At 35.3% G+C, this 18,945-nt stretch overlaps 2 protein-coding genes and 1 long non-coding RNA gene across 3 annotated transcripts; 2 read left to right on the top strand and 1 right to left on the bottom strand.

Annotated features, from left to right (window-relative positions):
* The first annotated feature begins 6,335 nt into the window (after window positions 1-6,335).
* On the top strand, window positions 6,336-9,397 carry LOC106347645 (probable inactive receptor kinase At5g67200). Its single transcript, XM_013787233.3, has 2 exons — window positions 6,336-8,070; window positions 8,650-9,397. The coding sequence occupies exons 1-2, from the start codon at window positions 6,597-6,599 to the stop codon at window positions 9,219-9,221; spliced, it is 2,046 nt and encodes a 681-aa protein (XP_013642687.1). The 5' UTR covers window positions 6,336-6,596; the 3' UTR covers window positions 9,222-9,397.
* Window positions 9,398-13,474: 4,077 nt separating this feature from the next.
* Window positions 13,475-14,502, bottom strand: LOC125607020. The gene is made up of 2 exons (XR_007338267.1): window positions 13,932-14,502; window positions 13,475-13,851 (listed from the first exon to the last, which is right to left on the bottom strand). It is a non-coding gene; the product is annotated as an uncharacterized LOC125607020 (long non-coding RNA).
* Window positions 14,503-17,035: 2,533 nt separating this feature from the next.
* On the top strand, window positions 17,036-18,509 carry BNAA01G21180D (uncharacterized acetyltransferase At3g50280). The gene has a single exon (XM_013787232.3). The coding sequence runs from the start codon at window positions 17,084-17,086 to the stop codon at window positions 18,431-18,433; it is 1,350 nt and encodes a 449-aa protein (XP_013642686.1). The 5' UTR covers window positions 17,036-17,083; the 3' UTR covers window positions 18,434-18,509.
* The last annotated feature ends 436 nt before the right edge of the window (window positions 18,510-18,945 follow it).

Genomic DNA, 18,945 nt, shown 5'->3' with positions numbered 1-18,945 from the left:
AATCTTGAAGGTTCTCTATTCTTTCCTTATAAGGCAGCAAAATAAATCACTCCCAATTCCGCTTCATGATTCTTGAGATCCTACTCCATATCATCATTAATATCACTTCCTCTTAAAGCATAAGCAGCAATATTTGCTCTTCCTTAGGCTTCTTTGATCAGTGAAAACTTGCATCCTTTCCCCATATTGAAATGATCACTAAATTTGATGTGCAACAGAACTGCCACCAACCCCAACTTGTGCATCAAATAGTTTTTCTTATGCTTCCTTAGCTCCCTTGATGCATAAACGATTACCATATCGTCTTGCATTAGCATTCACCTAGACCAACACATAATACATCCATGTAGTAGTATATGGCTGGTTAGGCTCATGCAAGTCTAAGATATGCATAGACGTAGATACTTCCTCTAACTAATTTAATACTTCATCAATACTTTTACTCCATTCCAAGGTAACACCATTCTCAGTCGATCAACTCATTGGTGGATATGGTTTCTAACTCTTGAACAAACTTCTGATGGTAACCGGTCAATCCACAGAACTTCGAATCTCGATAACTGAAATTGAGTACGACCATTATGTAGTAGTAGCGATCTTTTGTAAATATGCAACAACTCCTTGTTCCATTTACTGACTAAGGTATCTAACTTCCAATTTCCGTGCAGAAATATTTACTACAACGTGAAGCGTCCATCAAACGTCCTTGGAATAAAACTACGCCTTGCGACCGATCTTAACCATTCTTCAATTCTAGAACTTGATACTTGACCCTGATGGTCACGTCCTTGATTTTATACTCGAACATAACCGCAAACTCTGGTTCTTCTTCTTTACCACTGACATGGGTACACTCCACAGAAAATAACTAAGTCGAACAAAACCTTTCTCCAAACAAATCTTCTGACTGCTACTTGAATTTGGCTAGAACCACTTGGATAGATGCCTAGGCAATTGCAGCGAATCAAGGTTCAACCAGAATACTTGACGGGTTACTTTTGGATGTCAACAAATTTTCCACTTTCTTAAACATAGCTTCATGTTCCCTAGTTATCTAACTGTCCTCGATACTCTGCTTCTTGTTATTTTCTCTCCGCCCAATTATGATGATAATGGAATACGCCACTTCACCGTTTCCCAAAAGGTTCCCAACTCTCCAGACTGATATGAGCGAGGCTCCAACACTTAGTAGAATACCATTGCAAGCCAACGGTAACTGGTCTTCTCTCAAAGACTTTCTTCCTCAACAACATCCTAATTGAGCTCGATAACTAGATAGCCAATCTCACTCTAGATAGAAACAAACCGCTCTAATGGAAGTACTAAGGAATGGGGATGGGATACGAAGGCATACCATAACTCTAAATGGCAGCCAGTACTTCCACGAATAAGAACAGTGTACTTGAATTCACTAAAGTGAATCCTTCCTAAAACAAAGACACTACCCGAGAACTACATCTATGTGTTGTTCCCGCATCAAACACAATATGGGCGGAAAATTCCATCCATAGGCAAGGTCTCATACGACACCTTGATCACTCCTTCACTTATTTATTTAATCATTCATAAATTTTTAAAATGCACACAACACGCAATGGGATAAGAAGCAAACCTATGATTGGACCTTTCAGGGGTTTTGACGGTCCAGTCAACTATAAAGTGTAGGCTCTACCCAAATAGCCTAACACTTGGATGTGGACTAACGGTAAGGAAAATCGGACTAGTTCAACAAGTGTTATCTTAGGTATAGGTAACGTAGATCGGGTAACTTCATGAGGAAGGGTAACCTAAATTCCAAACTCTTCACAAGAACCACCAAAGCGCGAATGATGCAAACGTTCCAGGATTTCCCAAACTTTGACAATCCATTCTGTCTTTGGTAGTCACAACCATAACGGCTCAAGGTCCTCGATCTTGATCTTTGATCTGCAGCGGTTGGAAAATAAACGGTCTGCATGACTTGGTTAACTTCTTCAGCAATAATAGCTTCTTTAACATTCACGTCATACTCTAACATCTCCTCGAAGCTTTGAAACTCCATGGTCTTTTATCTACTCCAAAATTCTTGGCTAAGTTCCCAAAGATTTTTCGTATGATCTTTTGCTTATTCTCCAAACCATAATTGATGAATCCAATTCACTCGACCACGTATCTCGATGCTTGTGTAGAAAATACTACTTCCTGAACTCATGAAATCTGTCCAACTCGAACTCAACTCTCTGAAGTAATTCTTGACTCTCGACCAACAACTCATAGCGTTCATCTCCAAATAGCTTGCTGCCAAATCCTTCTTGTAATTCTCTGAACAACGGCCACGTGAATATTCTGCTCTGAGTGTTGGATCCCAAATCTGCCTCAAGCCAAAGTATACTTCTAACGGTTTAGTCCTTCTTCAGTATCTTATGGTCCCAACTTCTTATTCTTTGCATCATAAGCTTCATGATATTCCGTTGCAAACAGAATGCTTCTGGTGCTTCCATCATCTTGTAATACAGTCAAACCATCTCTTCCTCCAACGCTAAGCTTGAAACAAATGCTTAAGAAATCATGCTTGTATGGCTGTGGTGCTTGTACGTCTTAGCATGAGCTGGTTAGACTTGAGAAACCGGAATAATAAGTGCATCTATGTGATCAAGTGTAGTCGAATCGCTCTGAACCGGATCACAAACAACACCCACCTTGACATCGATAACACACGAGTCCGGAGATGTACTCGATGTATCAATTATATCCCATAAATCTCTCTAAAGTATTAGCATCCCCACTAAAACTCAGAAGAACGGCAGGAAGGCATGAGGTTACTGACTTCTAGCAGGAAGGTAGTGAACCCCACCATGAGAGTAGCAAACTTGATCATGATGATAATAACCTCGGTAAGTACGCTCCATCCATTCAAGCTTGTCTCGGTGCTTCTACTATGAAATATCACTGTTAGGTAACTACCCATGACTATCTATCCTAAAATGAAGGAACAAGCCAGCATATCCTAGTTATCCTTGCGACTCATTTTGACTCGAAAAACATTTGAAACAAGTCCCATTCTAGCATCGTATAACCATGCTCTGATACCACCTTTGTGACACCCCCGATCATAGATGACCGGAAATGACACTGTCGATGTTCCTCGATGGTCGATCTGAGGTTCTCAGAATACTTCCGATCGCCTTAGACCAACAATCAAAGAACACCAACGCTCCTATCGGATACCACTCTAGGCTTTTCAACCCGAGAAAGCAATACCTGATAGTTAGTTCGTCCGGACAAGGACTAATATCATATGGAACCCGTACTTTAAAAAAAAAAACATTATTTATATATCATTCAAAATCATCTTACAAAATTTGTTATAAATTAACCTCGAGGTTTTCGGTCTACAAATCTTATTCATAAGATATATCAAAATGACTTTGCAAGGATAATAAAACTACCGCTGGCTAATGCCGTTCCTTCCCGTCCTAGAGTAAAGGTCTCCCACCTACTGGTTACCTGCATATCAAATGAGTCATGAGTAACTAGTTTACTCAGTGAGTCTAATCCCACACCCAAACACATATCAATAGTATCCCGAGCAATCGACACCATTTGAATGCAGTGGAATTATATTCCATAATTAATATAAGGCCTCTCAATCCATCCATGTGAATCTATCTTAAACATCACCTCCACGATACCCGCCAATCACTCATACTCTTAATATATATATATATATATATGCTAAACCCGGAAAACCACCAAGGCTAACCAAGCTTAACGGGGAATAAATATAACCATCATCTCCATCAGATATTCCAAGATAGAACATCCAACGCTGCATGCAGTTACACGGCCTCCAGGGTGCGACCCCATCATCGTGTCTTCATGACCTTGATCCATATCGCAGGACCAATTCACGGCAATGCGGGACTTTCGGGAGAGTGAGTATACAATAAGACTTCACATGATTCACACTTATTAATAGAATACTTATTGATTAGTACTTGAGAACAAGTACTAAGGCTCGGGATAACCTCAAAGAATTATTCTTGTTTATTCTTAAGTATTTAAACTAGATAAATACTTCATATATAAATATAGATCAAGGAATAATACTTAATCAATCAAACCATAATTACTCCTTAATTAATCCATGATTAATCCTTAATTAATCAATGATTATCTCTTAATTAATTCATGATTAATTCTTAATTAATCAACCATATTCAATATGCAATCATGCATACTCATTCATAATTCATTCATCATCTATCTAGACTCACCTTTAAATCCATGAGATTGGCTAAGGAAGACTAGACTCGAGCTCAAGCTAATCACACTTCACTTTTGGATCACTCTCGATTCAGAACCATCACAAGGATCCGGCTGATCCGAATACTCTCCTTGGCCATCTGAATTCAAAACATAACAGTTGGAACATAAGGTTCAGTAGTCTGGTTCAAGAAGAAACTCAACTCAGTTCATAACATTTCAGTTCAGTTCTCTCATATCAGTTCGGTTCAAGACAGATTGATACCATGTTCAGCTCGGTTCAAGCTTTAACAATTTAACTCGGCTCATATCAGCTTAGTTCATGCTCAGCTAACTCCGGTTCTAATCAGTTCCCAACAGCTTAACTCGGTTATACTCAGACGACATCAGTTCAAGACAATTTCAGACCATAGACAGCTCCGCTCAGATCAGATCAGAACATACTCAGCTCAATTCAGTTCTAAACAAGATCAAATCAGTTCAGTTTAATTTCCATAATTCTTATCAGTTCGTCTACTGGTTCTATGAGACTGATTAAATCATAAACCAACCAAGACTGAAGAGAACAAGACCTTAGACAACTGATCCTGACAGGTTAACCAACATACAGCAATTGGTTCTCATCAAAACATGGCTGAATCAAGAAGCTGAAGCTTACCGGTTTTACTCAACTAATTAAACTTGACTGGTTGTCTCTCTTCAAGCTAACCACGAATTAACCTGATCAACACCACAAGAATCCATGGTTGGATTTATTCAGAATTTATCTCCAGTGTAGGCAAACCAACAAAACTTCTCACAGAAACTGATCCACAACCATCTTACCGATCAAAATCAAAGGCTGAAGAACATAGGTGATTCTCAACTTCAGGACACCAAATATTCAGCTCTTAAACACTCCAAAACTCACTGATTAAAGTCACAGGATGGTGAGAAAGAGTTGTCCATGCTCACTCCTCTTCTCTGAATATTTTTCTGAATTTTTCATGAATCTTTTCTCACAGATTTTTCTCTCTTCTTTCTCTCTTTCTCTCTGAATTTTTCTCTGGTTTTTCTTGCAGGTTATGAACGTCCAGAGGAGAGAAGAGGGTATTTTATATCATAAAGAGTTGCTTCAGATGAGGGTTTGCTCCCACAAAAGACAAAGATGAGGTTAGACAGCTGGTGACATGCTTCAGCACATCAAGCAGCACAAGCAGCTGAACTTTTCCTTCCCATGAAGAAAGCTACAAGCAGCTGAAGCAAGTAGCTTGTGACCAGCATGTGACTTCTAATGAGCAAGCAGGCAAGCAAGTAGGTGTAGGTCATGTGACCTAATTACTGAGGAAGCAAGTAGGCTAGAAGGTGCAAAGCATGTGACTGTTCAGAAATAATTTTAAGAGTTTTGTCGATATTTTTCGGACTGTTTCGACTAAATATTTTTCATCATTCGAATCTCGTCCTGCTCTTAATAAACTCACCCAGCATGAATAAAAATCAACGATAATAATTAACACTCGACCAGAACCATCAAGAGATGGTTTTTCGACCAAAAGACAGCCCCGTCGAGATTAATTCACCGTGCCGATTTTTATTTAAATTCTGATCGATCAATCTTCAAACTGATCTTAAAGAATTTTCTTGACCAAAATTATATATGCTCGTGAGGGTTATTACATCATCTGTCGATAACACATCATCGTTCGTCTGTGAGGACGAAGACAATGTAGTGTCAGTATTATTTTGATGGGATGATTCAGATCAGATATGATAGGAGAATTGGGTAATCCAACCCAAGCCGTAAAGCCTCAGCCTATCTCACCGAATAACAATAAGCCCGTTTACCTTGTTAGGCTCAGAGAAAATCTAACCCACGTGCTTCACACTCGTGTGTGTTGTCAACCCCAGTGCGCGACCCCTACAATTCAAAATTCCTAATTATTTTGTAGGAGGATTAGGATATATTTAAAAAGGTATAGTAATGCGTCGAGTAAGAACGAATCAACGAATGGTGAACGTACCATGTCCTTTTCTTTGTACCAATACAATAATGTACAATGAAGATCCATTTTGTTAGGTGTAGTTTGCAAAACAAGTTATGATTTTCAATATCATCTCGTTTTCATGTTGATACATGAATATAGTTGTTTTCGTCTACTAATATAGTATAAATTATCAACGAATGCTTTACGGAAGATAAAAGAAAAAAGTTGCATGGTTTTACAAACACAGCAAAGATTAAGCAAAAAAAAAAACAAAAAGCAATGATGTATATATAATACACACGCGTGCCACAAGATTTACATATTTCAAAAACCATTTCAGAATATTAACTGACAGATGCTCTGCTCCGTAACACAAACACACACAACATGACACTATTCTTCCTCTACTCTCTCCTCTTCCTCCTCCTCCGTTTCTCCGCCGCATACCCTCTCCCGGCGACGGACTACTTCAACTCCTTCTTACCATCCGACGCCGTCGCTCTACTCTCCTTCAAATCTACCGCCGATCTCGACGACAAGCTTTTATACTCCCTCACCGAGCCTTACGACTACTGTCAATGGCGCGGCGTCGAGTGCTCTCAAGATCGCGTCGTTAGACTCGTTCTAAACGGCGTCGGACTCCGTGGAAAGTTCTCACCGGAGACTCTCACTCGCCTTGACCAGCTCCGTGTTCTTAGCCTTGAAGATAACTCGCTCTCTGGTTCGATACCTGATCTATCACCACTCGTCAACCTCAGAACCCTAACCCTAAGCAGAAACGGTTTCTCCGGCGCTCTCCCTCTGTCGCTTCTCTCCCTCCGTCGTTTGATCGTGCTCGATCTCTCGTATAACAACTTCTCCGGCGAGATTCCGTCTGATATCAATGCCCTGACGCGACTCAGTTCTTTGAATCTTGAGTTTAACAGATTCAACGGCGAACTCCCGCCGCTGAATCAGTCCTACATGACGTCGTTTAACGTCTCCGGAAATAAACTCACCGGAAAGATTCCGGTGACGGCGACTCTGTTACGTTTCAACGTATCCTCGTTCTGGCCCAACGCTGGACTCTGCGGTGAGATCATCAACAGATCCTGCGGCTCGCGTTCTCCGCCTTTCTTCCACTCGTCGAAACCGAACGCCACGTCATCACCATCATCTTCTGCGTCGCAACCGCCTCAAACCGCTCAGAACGGTGAAGCAACGTTGCCGACTATTCCCGGTTCATCAGCGAGTAAAAAGAGCAAAAGTGGATGGCTAGTGCTCGGTTTCACCATTGGCCTCGCGTCGCTAGTAGTCCTCGGTCTCTGCCTCGTCGTGTACTCGCTCCTTATCAAGAACCGGAGAGATGATGAAGACAACGACGCGACGATGTTTCAACCGAGTCAAAAAGGAGATACTACGCAACCACCAACCGAATCTCTCACCGCACGAGCCGTTCCAGCCTCAAGTATCAAACCGCTGAAGCGTGAAGAGGAAGTCAAGATTCAAATCCAAGCTCCGCCGCAAAAGAGAGTCCCAAGAAGCGGAGATCTGATTTTCTGCGGCGACGTTGATGAAGGAGGAGAAGGCATGTACACGTTAGACCAGCTGATGCGAGCTTCGGCGGAGCTTCTGGGAAGAGGATCTGTGGGGACGACGTATAAGGCGGTGATGGTGAACCAGATGATCGTGACGGTGAAGAGATTTGCACCGTCCAAAACAGCGGTTACTTCGGATCTGGAGTTTGAGAATCACATGGAGAAAGTGGGTAAGCTAAGGCACCCGAACCTCGTGCCGACAAAAGCTTATTTTCAGTCAAACGGAGAGAGACTTGTCATCTACGATTACCAACCTAACGGAAGTCTCTTCAATCTTATTCACGGTAACCGTTTCATCTACTTTTATGTTTTTGTTAGGGTTTAAGCTCTCTACTTACTGAGTCACAACCGAGTTTAGTTACCATTTTAAGCAATATATTTATGTTGGTCACAGTTGATAGTCAAAATTGTGGATGCTCTGTCAATTGAAATAAATCTAGCCTTGACAACATAGAGACAATGGCGGAGTTTAGGGCATTATATTGATACTTACAAATATCTCTTTGAACAAAAAGAAAATTACAAATATTTTAAATTAATTATTAAAAAAATTTGTAGAAAAAAATTTGAAACAATTTTATTATTACTAAAATAAAAAATTTGTCTTTTTATTCTCTTTTCAAAATTGAATTTTAACTGTAGGTAGAAGACAGAATCTCTGTGCTGTTTTCACGTGAGATTACAGTCAGTTTGTCAGGGAATTTGTGTGTATATCTAGGAGTTGTGTTCAGAGTGTCGTGTGCTGGCTCATATCACTCGTCTATGATTGGAAGCATGTTGTAGTGAATAACCATATATGTACTATATAACAAAAGTCTTATTAATTTTGTATTTTCCTTGTAAATCTTTTCTTGTAAATCTAGGTTCAAGAACATCAAAGACAAAGCCATTACATTGGACATCATGTTTAAAGATAGCAGAAGATGTAGCTCAAGCACTACATTACATTCACCAGGCATCTGCAAAATTCCATGGAAACCTCAAGTCCACAAACATCCTCCTCGGTCACGACTTCGAAGCTTGTCTCACGGATTACTGTCTAAGTGTCTTAATAGACTCATCTGTCCCTCCAAGTGACCCTGACATCGCTTCCTACAAAGCACCTGAGATCAGGAAATCGGCAAACACTCCTACGTCCAAATGCGATGTTTACTCGTTCGGAGTCTTCCTCTTGGAGCTGTTGACGGGTAAACCGGCTTCAAGGCAACCGTTTATGGCGGAGAATGATATGTTGGATTGGGTAAGAGCAATGAGGCAAGAAGATAAGAAGTCCAAGGAAGAGAATGGGCTTGAGATGATGACTCAAACAGCTTGTCTTTGCCGTGTGAAGTCGCCTGATAAAAGGCCGACGATGAGAGAAGTGATAAAGATGATTCAAGATATAAAGGAGAGCGTTGTGATGACTGAAGAAAACGATAAATTCCAGTACTCGTAGTGTTTTTGATCATTAATGGTGTACGTGTACGTTAAAATTGTGTATATATTCTTTGATATGATTTGAATACATCGTCTACGGTGTAACGTGTACCAATTAAGGACATGTGTGATTACTTCTGTAAGAAGAATGTTCCGTCGTTGTAGACTGAAGTGGAAGGTGAAATTTTGGTTTTATTCAGCGCCAAAGTGAATGACTTGTATAGGTGGTTTGATATTTATGTGCGTACGTAGAAATTCGCTCTACCACTGAGGTAATTAAGACGGGTTTTATATTTTTGGAAACTCACGTTGATATTAGATTTCAGTGTCTCAAAATAATTATTTTTTTCTCCAAAATTATTATTGTTTGGAGATTTACCATTATTTTTACTGAAAAATATTCCCATCAGGATGTTAATTAGCTTTAAATTATATTTAAACTCGAAAATACATTCAATACGACGTCTTTTCATCTCTATTCAGCATATTAGAGCAACACCATCACCCAGAAATCTCACAAGAATTTCTTAATAATACAATATTATTATATCTAATATAGTTTAACTGTAGAATTATAATTTCATTGTGTTTTAAGAGATTGGTTAGTAAAAGATTGCCAACTGTAACTAAAATATCTAATAGATTGCTGATTATATATACAACATGATTTATTCATTAGTAATTACAAACATAACATTAATAAATTAAAAATGTTACACATATATGCCATTATTAAGATTTTTATTTAATTTTCCTTTTCATTATATTCTAATTTTAATTTCTATTTTATATGTATCACAAACCATATAGATAAAAAATATCTATTTTTTTAAATATAGAGTATGTATCTTATATATTAAAATAGAAGTCACAACCTTGACTCATGTGTGATTTTTTTAAAAATGGATCTAACAGACCTATTCCTAGAATGTCATATAACATTTAATCTCTAACTAATTATTCTTACCATTATTAATATGGCTAACTAATCCACGCAATACTAAAACCGTACCTTTTTAATTACGGTTTACATAACCACCATAATTTATTTTTGAATTAAATTATCTTTTATATTTTGGTTAAGCACGTGATGTTTACAATATGGTTTGATTAGAATTATTTTCATATTTTGGTTTTGGTGTGTCTATACTGCCGGTTAACCAGTTATACCAACATTAAACATATCTTAATCCTTACCCATTCTAATTCAAATCACTTACAAGTTGTGTGATCTAATTCAAAATTAATATTTTCTTCATTATAAATCCATATCAATCGTAAGTTTGATTCAAATTATATATTTTTTCTTTTGGTTTTGATGTGACTATACTGTCGGTCAACCAGTTAAACCAACATTGTACATATCTTAATCCTTACCCATACTAGATTTAAAACCATCTATAAGTTTTGTGATAAAATTCGTTTTTTTTTCTTCTAAATAAACCTATACCAATCAGTAGTTTTGAAACAGCTACAAAATTTGTGATCAAAGTCAAAAATATTTTTTTCTCAAAAAGCAAGTATAATCATAAAATCAAATTAGTTGTAATATCTTTTAACTTGAAAAGCAAGTATATAGGAGCAAAATATCTCAATAGATACGATTTTTCTAGATTTCTTGCTTGAGACTTGCAACTTCTAATATTCTAACGATATACATCAAACATATGTGTTAGATTTCACTAATTGCTGTTGCCGTTAACTACTCAACAAATCTACTATATTTTCCATAACAACTAATACATAATATCGTACTATTTAATGTCTATTAATTATAGGTTTCAAAGAATATACTCTCTACAATACCCTAACTATTTAACCATCTATAAATAAAGACGCTAAGAATCATACTTCGAAATATTACAATATTTTTCGAGGTAACAATAAAAAAATATTTACCAATCTTTATATATAGTTACAAGTTAAATAATGAAATAACAATCCAAAAAACATAATAAAAAAACCTGACGTATGTGACAGTTTGAAACAATTTATTCAATAAAAAACATATATGGTAAAATTATTATATTTTAAAAAGTGATAAACACACTTTATATATATTATAATATATTTCAATTTAGAATTGTAAACAAAATGTTTATATAAAAAAAAATAGAAACAAACACCCGCGCGGTTGCGCGGATCGAGATCTAGTAATGTGGTTAAAAGATGTAAATTTTGCCCAAGTTTCTTTTTTGAAAGGAAAAAATTTCACCAAAATTTTCTTAGATATATATACTGTAGAATCTCTATAAATTAATAGTCTATAAATTAATAATCTCTATAAATTAATAAATTTCACCGGTCCCAATTTGGCCCGTTCAAAATTTGACACGAATCGATAAAATAATAAGATAATAATGTTTTAGAAAATTCTATGTAAATATAAAGTCCCATTGAAATTATAAATTAATAATTTATATGTATACATATTTTATATAAGTAAAAACTTATTATTATATTATTTGTTTTCTATTCACAAAGGAATTATCTTTATATTTTCTTAACACTTAATATATTTTGATGAAATTTAGTAATATTATATCTAAAATCACATTTTAGGTTCTATGCAATATATATTATATACACAAATTAAATAATATAATAAAATTAAGATAAATGTCAAATTTCAAAAAATAACAGTTAATGTCTATACACTAAAATTTAATATTTTTTATCTTATAAAAAATATATTTTAAAACAAGAAATCTAAATAAGGAAATTCTTGTAAATTAATATTTCTATAAATTAATAAAATTTCAAAGTCCCAACATTATTAATTTATAGAGGTTTTACTGTATATATATATATATATATATATATATATATATAAGTTCTCTTTGAAAAAACATTTTATTTATAAATACTTAATATTCATTCATGAGATTTAAATGATCATTAATTATGTTTGCTAATGATTATTACTTACTAGTGGTGTGTCCGCGCTACGCACGGGGTGGTTGCTTATTGTTTTTATAAATATTTTGTTTATGTTGTACAATTGTTTATTATGGAGATTAGTATTTTGTGTTTTAATACTTCATGAAATTAGCAGCCAACATTTTGTCATCCATGTTGATGATGAGCTAGTTGTGGTTTGAGTAGTGAAGATATATTTAATTTAGAGAACATAAATATACTATTAAGTATCATTTGGATAACACATAATATTTACTGCATTTTAAATTTTATTTTGAAATTACATGAAACTAAAACGTTTCAAATGAAATATACGAACATTATGTGAATTTTACACTGAATTTGTTTAGGATGATCAAACATGATGAATGCTATTATTGTATCTAGGGATATGTCCACTCTTTCGACGGAAATTAATCAATTATTTAAGTTTTACATTTCACAAATGTTTAATATGGATTTTTAAAAAAAAAATTATCAATCAATTACTCTTATATGAACTCTTTTTATTTATTGTCATGCATTAGCATCATGTTTATTTGATTAAGGAAAACATAACTTAAGTTATATATTTATATTTTTAAATAAATAAATGGCAGTATGTTTTAGATAGTTAAATGGAAAAAATAACTTTAGATTAGCACTTTACACTATTATATTTTTCTATTTCTAGAGTTTCTCACTATTCACGCAAATATATTTTTATATTTTTATTGCTTGTTTCTGACATTTTGGAAAGCTTTGTTTTAGTTATGTATTATTTTTGGTGATGGTTTTCAATAATTTCTTATTAGTTTTTCTTTGCCTTATTTTATACCTAAGAAAAAGAAAAATCGATGAGTTAAACTATTTTAATTTTAATTTTTGTTCACTTTGGTTTCATGCAACACAAAAAAAAACATTATGGTAAATTAATTCATCTATTCTTTGTTGTTATGAATTTATCTAATCTTTTCTTAAAATTTATGTATTCAGTGTCATATTATGTATGTTTTGGATTTATTATGAAATTTCGATAATTTTATTATTATATTTTTTTTGTCTCTAAAACTATTTTTTAATTTTTATTTTGATTATATATCAATCATTTATTGAAATTTCGTTATCTTTTATTCATTTTTCAAAACTTGAATTTAGTGATTAAAAGGGAAAGTTATGTCAGCTTAAATTCATATATATTTTAGTTGTCTTGAGTTTGATAAAAAAATTAAATAATATTATAATGAATTTTCATCTTTTTGTTTTTCTTTGTGAAAAGTATGTATTGTACGTAGAGGGTTATCTGTTAAGTAATTAACAAATTTACAATAACTTGCAAACCATCTTAAACTATGGTTAGCAATAGTAGAGAAGAGTATCATAACTTTGGAATAGCTTAACCCTGAGACTGGAATACAAAAGGCACATAACATGATACTTGGATTGAGAAGCAAATCCTAAGAGATGAAGTCGTACATAACATGAAAAGACACTAAAATGAGAAGATTAAAAATCACTTGGCAGATTAACATGTGGAGAAACAGAGAATAAACAATATTGAATCATAAATCTATGTGGTTTGAGATTATTGTGCTGCACATGCAAACACATCCTCTTATGAATCATGAAACCATATGAATCAAGTATGCCTCAACTCTCTTGTCCTGCAAAGGTAATTACTAAAGCTCTAACCTTGATGCAGCCGTGATGGTAAGTGTGGTATTAAATAGATTATCGTAAATTTTTGGAGACTGCACATAGATTGAATAATATTATGTTTGGAAGATTCAAGACTGAGAAGAAAATGAAATATATATGCAACGGAAATTACCTGACAGAGAGCACAAATGTCTTCAGTTCTGGATTGGTAAAACCGATTAATATTATAAGTTCATATGACCACCACTATAGACTGAAACACATGAAAATATTTTATAACAAAACAACGTGGTGGCATCGAGAATCTAAAAGGCACATTGAAAAGAGAAATACCAAACCATAGTGCTAGAAAGAAGAGCACATCAGAAGAACTCTCCAACACCATTAAATATCTCCACCATAGAAGGGAGCACTTGTCTCAAAACATGAAGAGGAGAACCACATGATAGATCCAAGAACGGCACAAAGCCAGCTTGACAAACCCTTAGCCAAGGCTCCTCCGAGAAAACCAATCCCTAATTTGTAAACCAGAAGCCTACATAGAGGAACGTGGAGACATAACACAAATTTAGAGGTAATGAGGAGAGGTCTGATGATTCTCTGGTTTCAGAAGTAGCGAGCGAGGGGCTGTAGAACAGGATAAGAGAAGAGTCCATGGATGAGCCAGACAACATATCTGCCGGATTGAGGTTTAAATTTTTACAAAAGAAAAATCAAAAATTAAAAATTTTAAAAATAGTTTCAAAAAATATTTGTTAATTACAAAAAGAAAATTTGAAAAACATATAATCTAAAACTATTAATTTTATATATATATATATATATATATATATATATATATATATATATTTAATTATTATTAAATAAAACATTTTGGTCATTTTTATCCTTGTGATCTACTTTTGTGACAAAAACTTAAAAATGATCTATTTAGGATAATTGTCCATAAAATTATAATTTCTAAAATAACTATAAAATAAAAAACAGTTTTTGATTGATTAATTTTCAACCATTGATTGCATTTAATCCAATGGTTACAAATCAATTTTAGTCAATCCTCATCATTTCTCCTTATTGGTCTATCTATCAACATTAGGATTAGAATTTCTGGCCATTGATTGTTTTTGATCTTGTGGCCTAAGATCAATCTTCTCTTTACGATACTTTTTTTTTTATCAACTCTCTTTTACGATACTAAAATCACAGTCTTCTCTTCTCCTTCGCTAGAGAGTCATGTCTCCACTCTGGTCTTATCCTTTGGTTCATCCTCCCCGAAGCTTTGTCATTCACAACAGCGAGCATACCAAGAGTCGCAAAGAACCCTAACCGTCGCACAAACAAACCTTCCCGACGGTATCAGCATCTGTGCGCTGCTGACGCTTCCCCTGCTCTCTCTCTCTATCTCTCTCTCTCTCTCTCTCTCTCTCTCTCTCTCTCTCTCTCTCTCTCTCTCTCTCTCTCTCTCTCTCTCTCTCTCTCTCTCTCTCTCTCTCTCTCTCTCTCTCTCTCTCTCTCTCTCTCTCTCTCTCTCTCTCTCTCTCTCTCTGTTGAGTAGCTTCCGTGAGTTGTGTGGTTTTGATTTCCTGTTAGATTTGTTTTTTTTTTAAGATGTCCTAGCAAAGAAACAGATTCAGTCTCTCCAGATCCTTTCTCTTCAAGAGATTCAGAGATGGCGAGTGACAAACAGAGATGGCAGAGCAGCACCGGTGGCAAGGTGGAAGGCATAGGAGCTACATGTACGAGCGTTAGTGGCAAAGCGGAGCACCGGAGGAGACATAGGAAAAAGCTGACGGCGGTGCCCCGAACTTCTCTCCGCTTAGACAGAGGAAAGGAAAACAGTGTTGGCAGATCCCGAGCTTCTCTCTTCTGCGTCTCCGGTCATGCTCTCCGACGCTGCCACTGCTCACCTCACCGGATTTGATGGAGAAGACAACACCATGCGGCTGAGAAGAATAGATCTATGGTTTTTTTTAGTTTTTTCTTTTAATTTTGATTTAGATTATTGTAATTTAATTTTAATTCATGAATCAATTTTAGTTGACAAAGAAGAAACAAAAAAGGGGAAGAATCCAGAGTTCGAAACAAAAGGGAAAAGGAGAGCTCCACCTACTCGACACGTGGCGTAAAAAGGAGATAGGAGAGGTGAAGTGGCGTTCTAAGGAGTCTTTCCCTTCTACTTTATTAATATAGATAAGTAATCAAACCAATCTAATTACCGAAGAACACACAAACAAATGAAAATGTATACATTTAAAATTGTATTCAATACAAACAAGAAATTATGGTTTAGTTAGGATGAATAAATACAAATCAGTATTCCTAGAAAACAACTAAATCAATCGGATTTTTATACCCATATTTATATGTTAAGATAACAACATAACAATATTTATAAAATAATTTACTTATTTTCGTAATTTTTTACTATACCGATATAAATTTATAAAAATAAAATACTAATTCATTATTATAATTCTTTATTTTATAAATATTTATTTGTGCATGAGCACGAAAAAATCACCTAGTATACTCTTATAAAAATAAAAAAAAAATTAATATATCAATTTCCATTATATATAGTAAAATTAGATAATTTATAATATGAATATAAAATTTGTATGTCATTTAAGAATTTAGATTTAAATATAAAATTAGCATTAATATCCAAATTTGTGGAATATATATATAATCCTGCACAGTCACAAGGGGACTCACTCCTAGCACCATATATTTTAGATACAAACCAAGAAGAATTAAGAATATAATCTTTTGTATTATTTAACATATAAAATACATTCAAAAATTAGGAATATATAATTTATGTACACATAAAACTGTCCTGATAAAGATTGAGCCCTGCCCCTCAAGGGCGGGAATAGAATCTAGCTGTACATATATTTTACAAACAAATCTATATGGACAAGTTTCTAGATGCTACCTTTCAAAAAAAAGTATTTAGATGCTAGAATTTAAATGGCGAGTTTTAATGGGAAAATATTTATATATCAAAACCGTATAGACAAGTTTTGATGGACAATGACTAAGCATTACAACTTCTAGTATGGTTATAGAAAAAGAAGGTGCAATGATTAAGAAATCCAAATCACTTAAATCCTTACAATCTTAGGATAGGATTTGTTGCCAATTGGTGTGTGGGTGCGTGCTATTTAGATAGGCCGAGTTTTACTTTTTTTTTTAAACGTTTTCACTTTTCACCTAGAAGAAAGTTAAATATGAACATATTTCACCCCTGGGTGCGTGCTAGTATATAGAGAGAGACCGAGTTATACTTTTCCTTCACAGCTTCACACCAGATACTAAAAAATGGCAGGAGTAGTAGTCCTGATCTCCTCAACCATTGTTCGACCCGTAAACACCATCCCATCGGGTCAAACTAAGATCCATCTTACTCCATTTGATCTCACTAATCTTCATATCGACTATCCTCAAAGAGGTCTTCTCTTTCCCAAACCCAATCCTGACTTCCACCTCATCTCTCGACTAAAGGCTTCTCTCTCTCTAGCCTTGGAGATATATTTCCCTTTCGCGGGTCGTCTTGCAAAAGTTGAGAATCTTGAGGACAACACGGTGTCGTTTTTCGTAGACTGCGATGGCTCTGGAGCTAGGTTTCACCACGCCGAAGCTAAAACTATCTCCGTGAGTGACCTTCTTCAACCTGATGGTTCTGTTCCTGATATCATGAAGCAGTTCTTTCCCGCTGACGATTTCAAGAACTGTGATGGAGTTACAGAGCCCTTGCTTGTCATACAAGTCACCGAGATGAAAGACGGCTTCTTTGTCGGATACTGTTACAACCACTTGGTGGCAGACGGTGTTTCCATGTGGGGTTTCATCAACACTTGGTCCAAGATTTGCTCGAGTGGTTCAAGCTCAGGACATAAGCCTCTTGTTCTCAAAAGATGGTTCCTCGAGGGGATCGATTACCCTATCCATATCCCTGTTTCAGAGGCAGAGAGGGCACCACCAAGCCGTGAGCTTTCTTCCGTGCCAGTTACTAAAGATAGGGTTTTTCACTTCACAAAGAAGAATATTTCAGATCTCAAATCTAAAGCCAACAGCGAGGTTGGCTCAAGTGACATAACCATCTCTTCTCTTCAAGCGGTTACGGCTCATATGTGGCGATCAATCATCAGATACAGTGGTCTAAGCGGAGAAGGAGAGACGCATTGCAAAGTAGTAGTGGACGTGAGGAGGAGGGTAGACCCTCCGCTTGAGAAAGATTGTTTTGGTAATATGATCTATATTCAACCAGCCATAGCCACCGTGGAAGAGCTGCTTGATCGTGGCTTGGGTTGGGGTGCCTTGCAAATAAATAAATTAGTGAACTCGCAAACGAGTGAAAACTGTAAAAAGTTTGCAGAGGATTGGGTTAGAAATGTAAAGAACCTAAAAACAGGTGTTGGGAGTAGAATGGTTGGTGATTCTGTACTTGTCGGAAGCTCTCCCCGGTTCGAGGTGTACATCAACGATTTCGGTTGGGGTAAACCGATTGCAGTTCGAGCTGGACCGGGCAATAATATCAATGGCAAACTTGTACTTTTTCCGGGAATCGATGAAGGAAGTATTGATGTTCAAACAACACTATGGTCTGATGTTCTAGTGAATCTACTAGCCGATGTTGAATTCTTAGAGCATGTGACTACTATGGTCTGATAGCGAATCTTTTATGCGACCCTACAGTCTGATGTATGATTGGTTTCGTGAAGAAATAAAAAAGTTGAATTCGACATACTTTTTCTCAATGTTTTTAAAACCGAACCGGATACCGATTCGGTAAAGCTACTGGTTAAGTGGTCGGACCGGTTCAACCGGTCGAACCGGGTTTTTTATTTTAAAATAAATAAATCTAAATAATCATATATTTATACTATATAGACCTAAAATGTAGTTCTACCTATAATATGGTCTATGTTCTTCTTTTTTAATTAGATAATAAACAATAACCATAAGTTTAGTTATATATAAAAGTGAATACTATATCAACTAAAATTGATTAAAAAAAATGAATGATCATTTAAATTATATATTTATTTATTTTTACAACTAAGAGTCTTAAATTTTATTAATATAGAAAAATGAGAATAAAATATGAGAGTCAAAAAAAAGATTTTTTAAAAAAATCTTAAAAAAAGAATAAAGAGAAAACTAATTAAATAGTAAAAATT

The sequence above is a fragment of the Brassica napus genome, chromosome A1 (assembly GCF_020379485.1).
Source record: "Brassica napus cultivar Da-Ae chromosome A1, Da-Ae, whole genome shotgun sequence".
Taxonomy (NCBI): domain Eukaryota; kingdom Viridiplantae; phylum Streptophyta; class Magnoliopsida; order Brassicales; family Brassicaceae; genus Brassica; species Brassica napus.
The sequence above is the reverse complement of the archived record's forward strand: the minus strand, read 5'-3'. Positions and strand labels throughout refer to the sequence as shown.

Excerpts from the sequence above, each read along its gene's own strand:
- LOC106347645 (XM_013787233.3), top strand. The coding sequence starts at position 6,597 with ATGACACTATTCTTCCTCTACTCTCTCCTCTTCCTCCTCCTCCGTTTC. Across the intron at positions 8,071-8,649 it reads TCTCTTCAATCTTATTCACG|GTTCAAGAACATCAAAGACA; the intron begins GTAACCGTTTCA and ends TTGTAAATCTAG.
- BNAA01G21180D (XM_013787232.3), top strand. The coding sequence starts at position 17,084 with ATGGCAGGAGTAGTAGTCCTGATCTCCTCAACCATTGTTCGACCCGTA.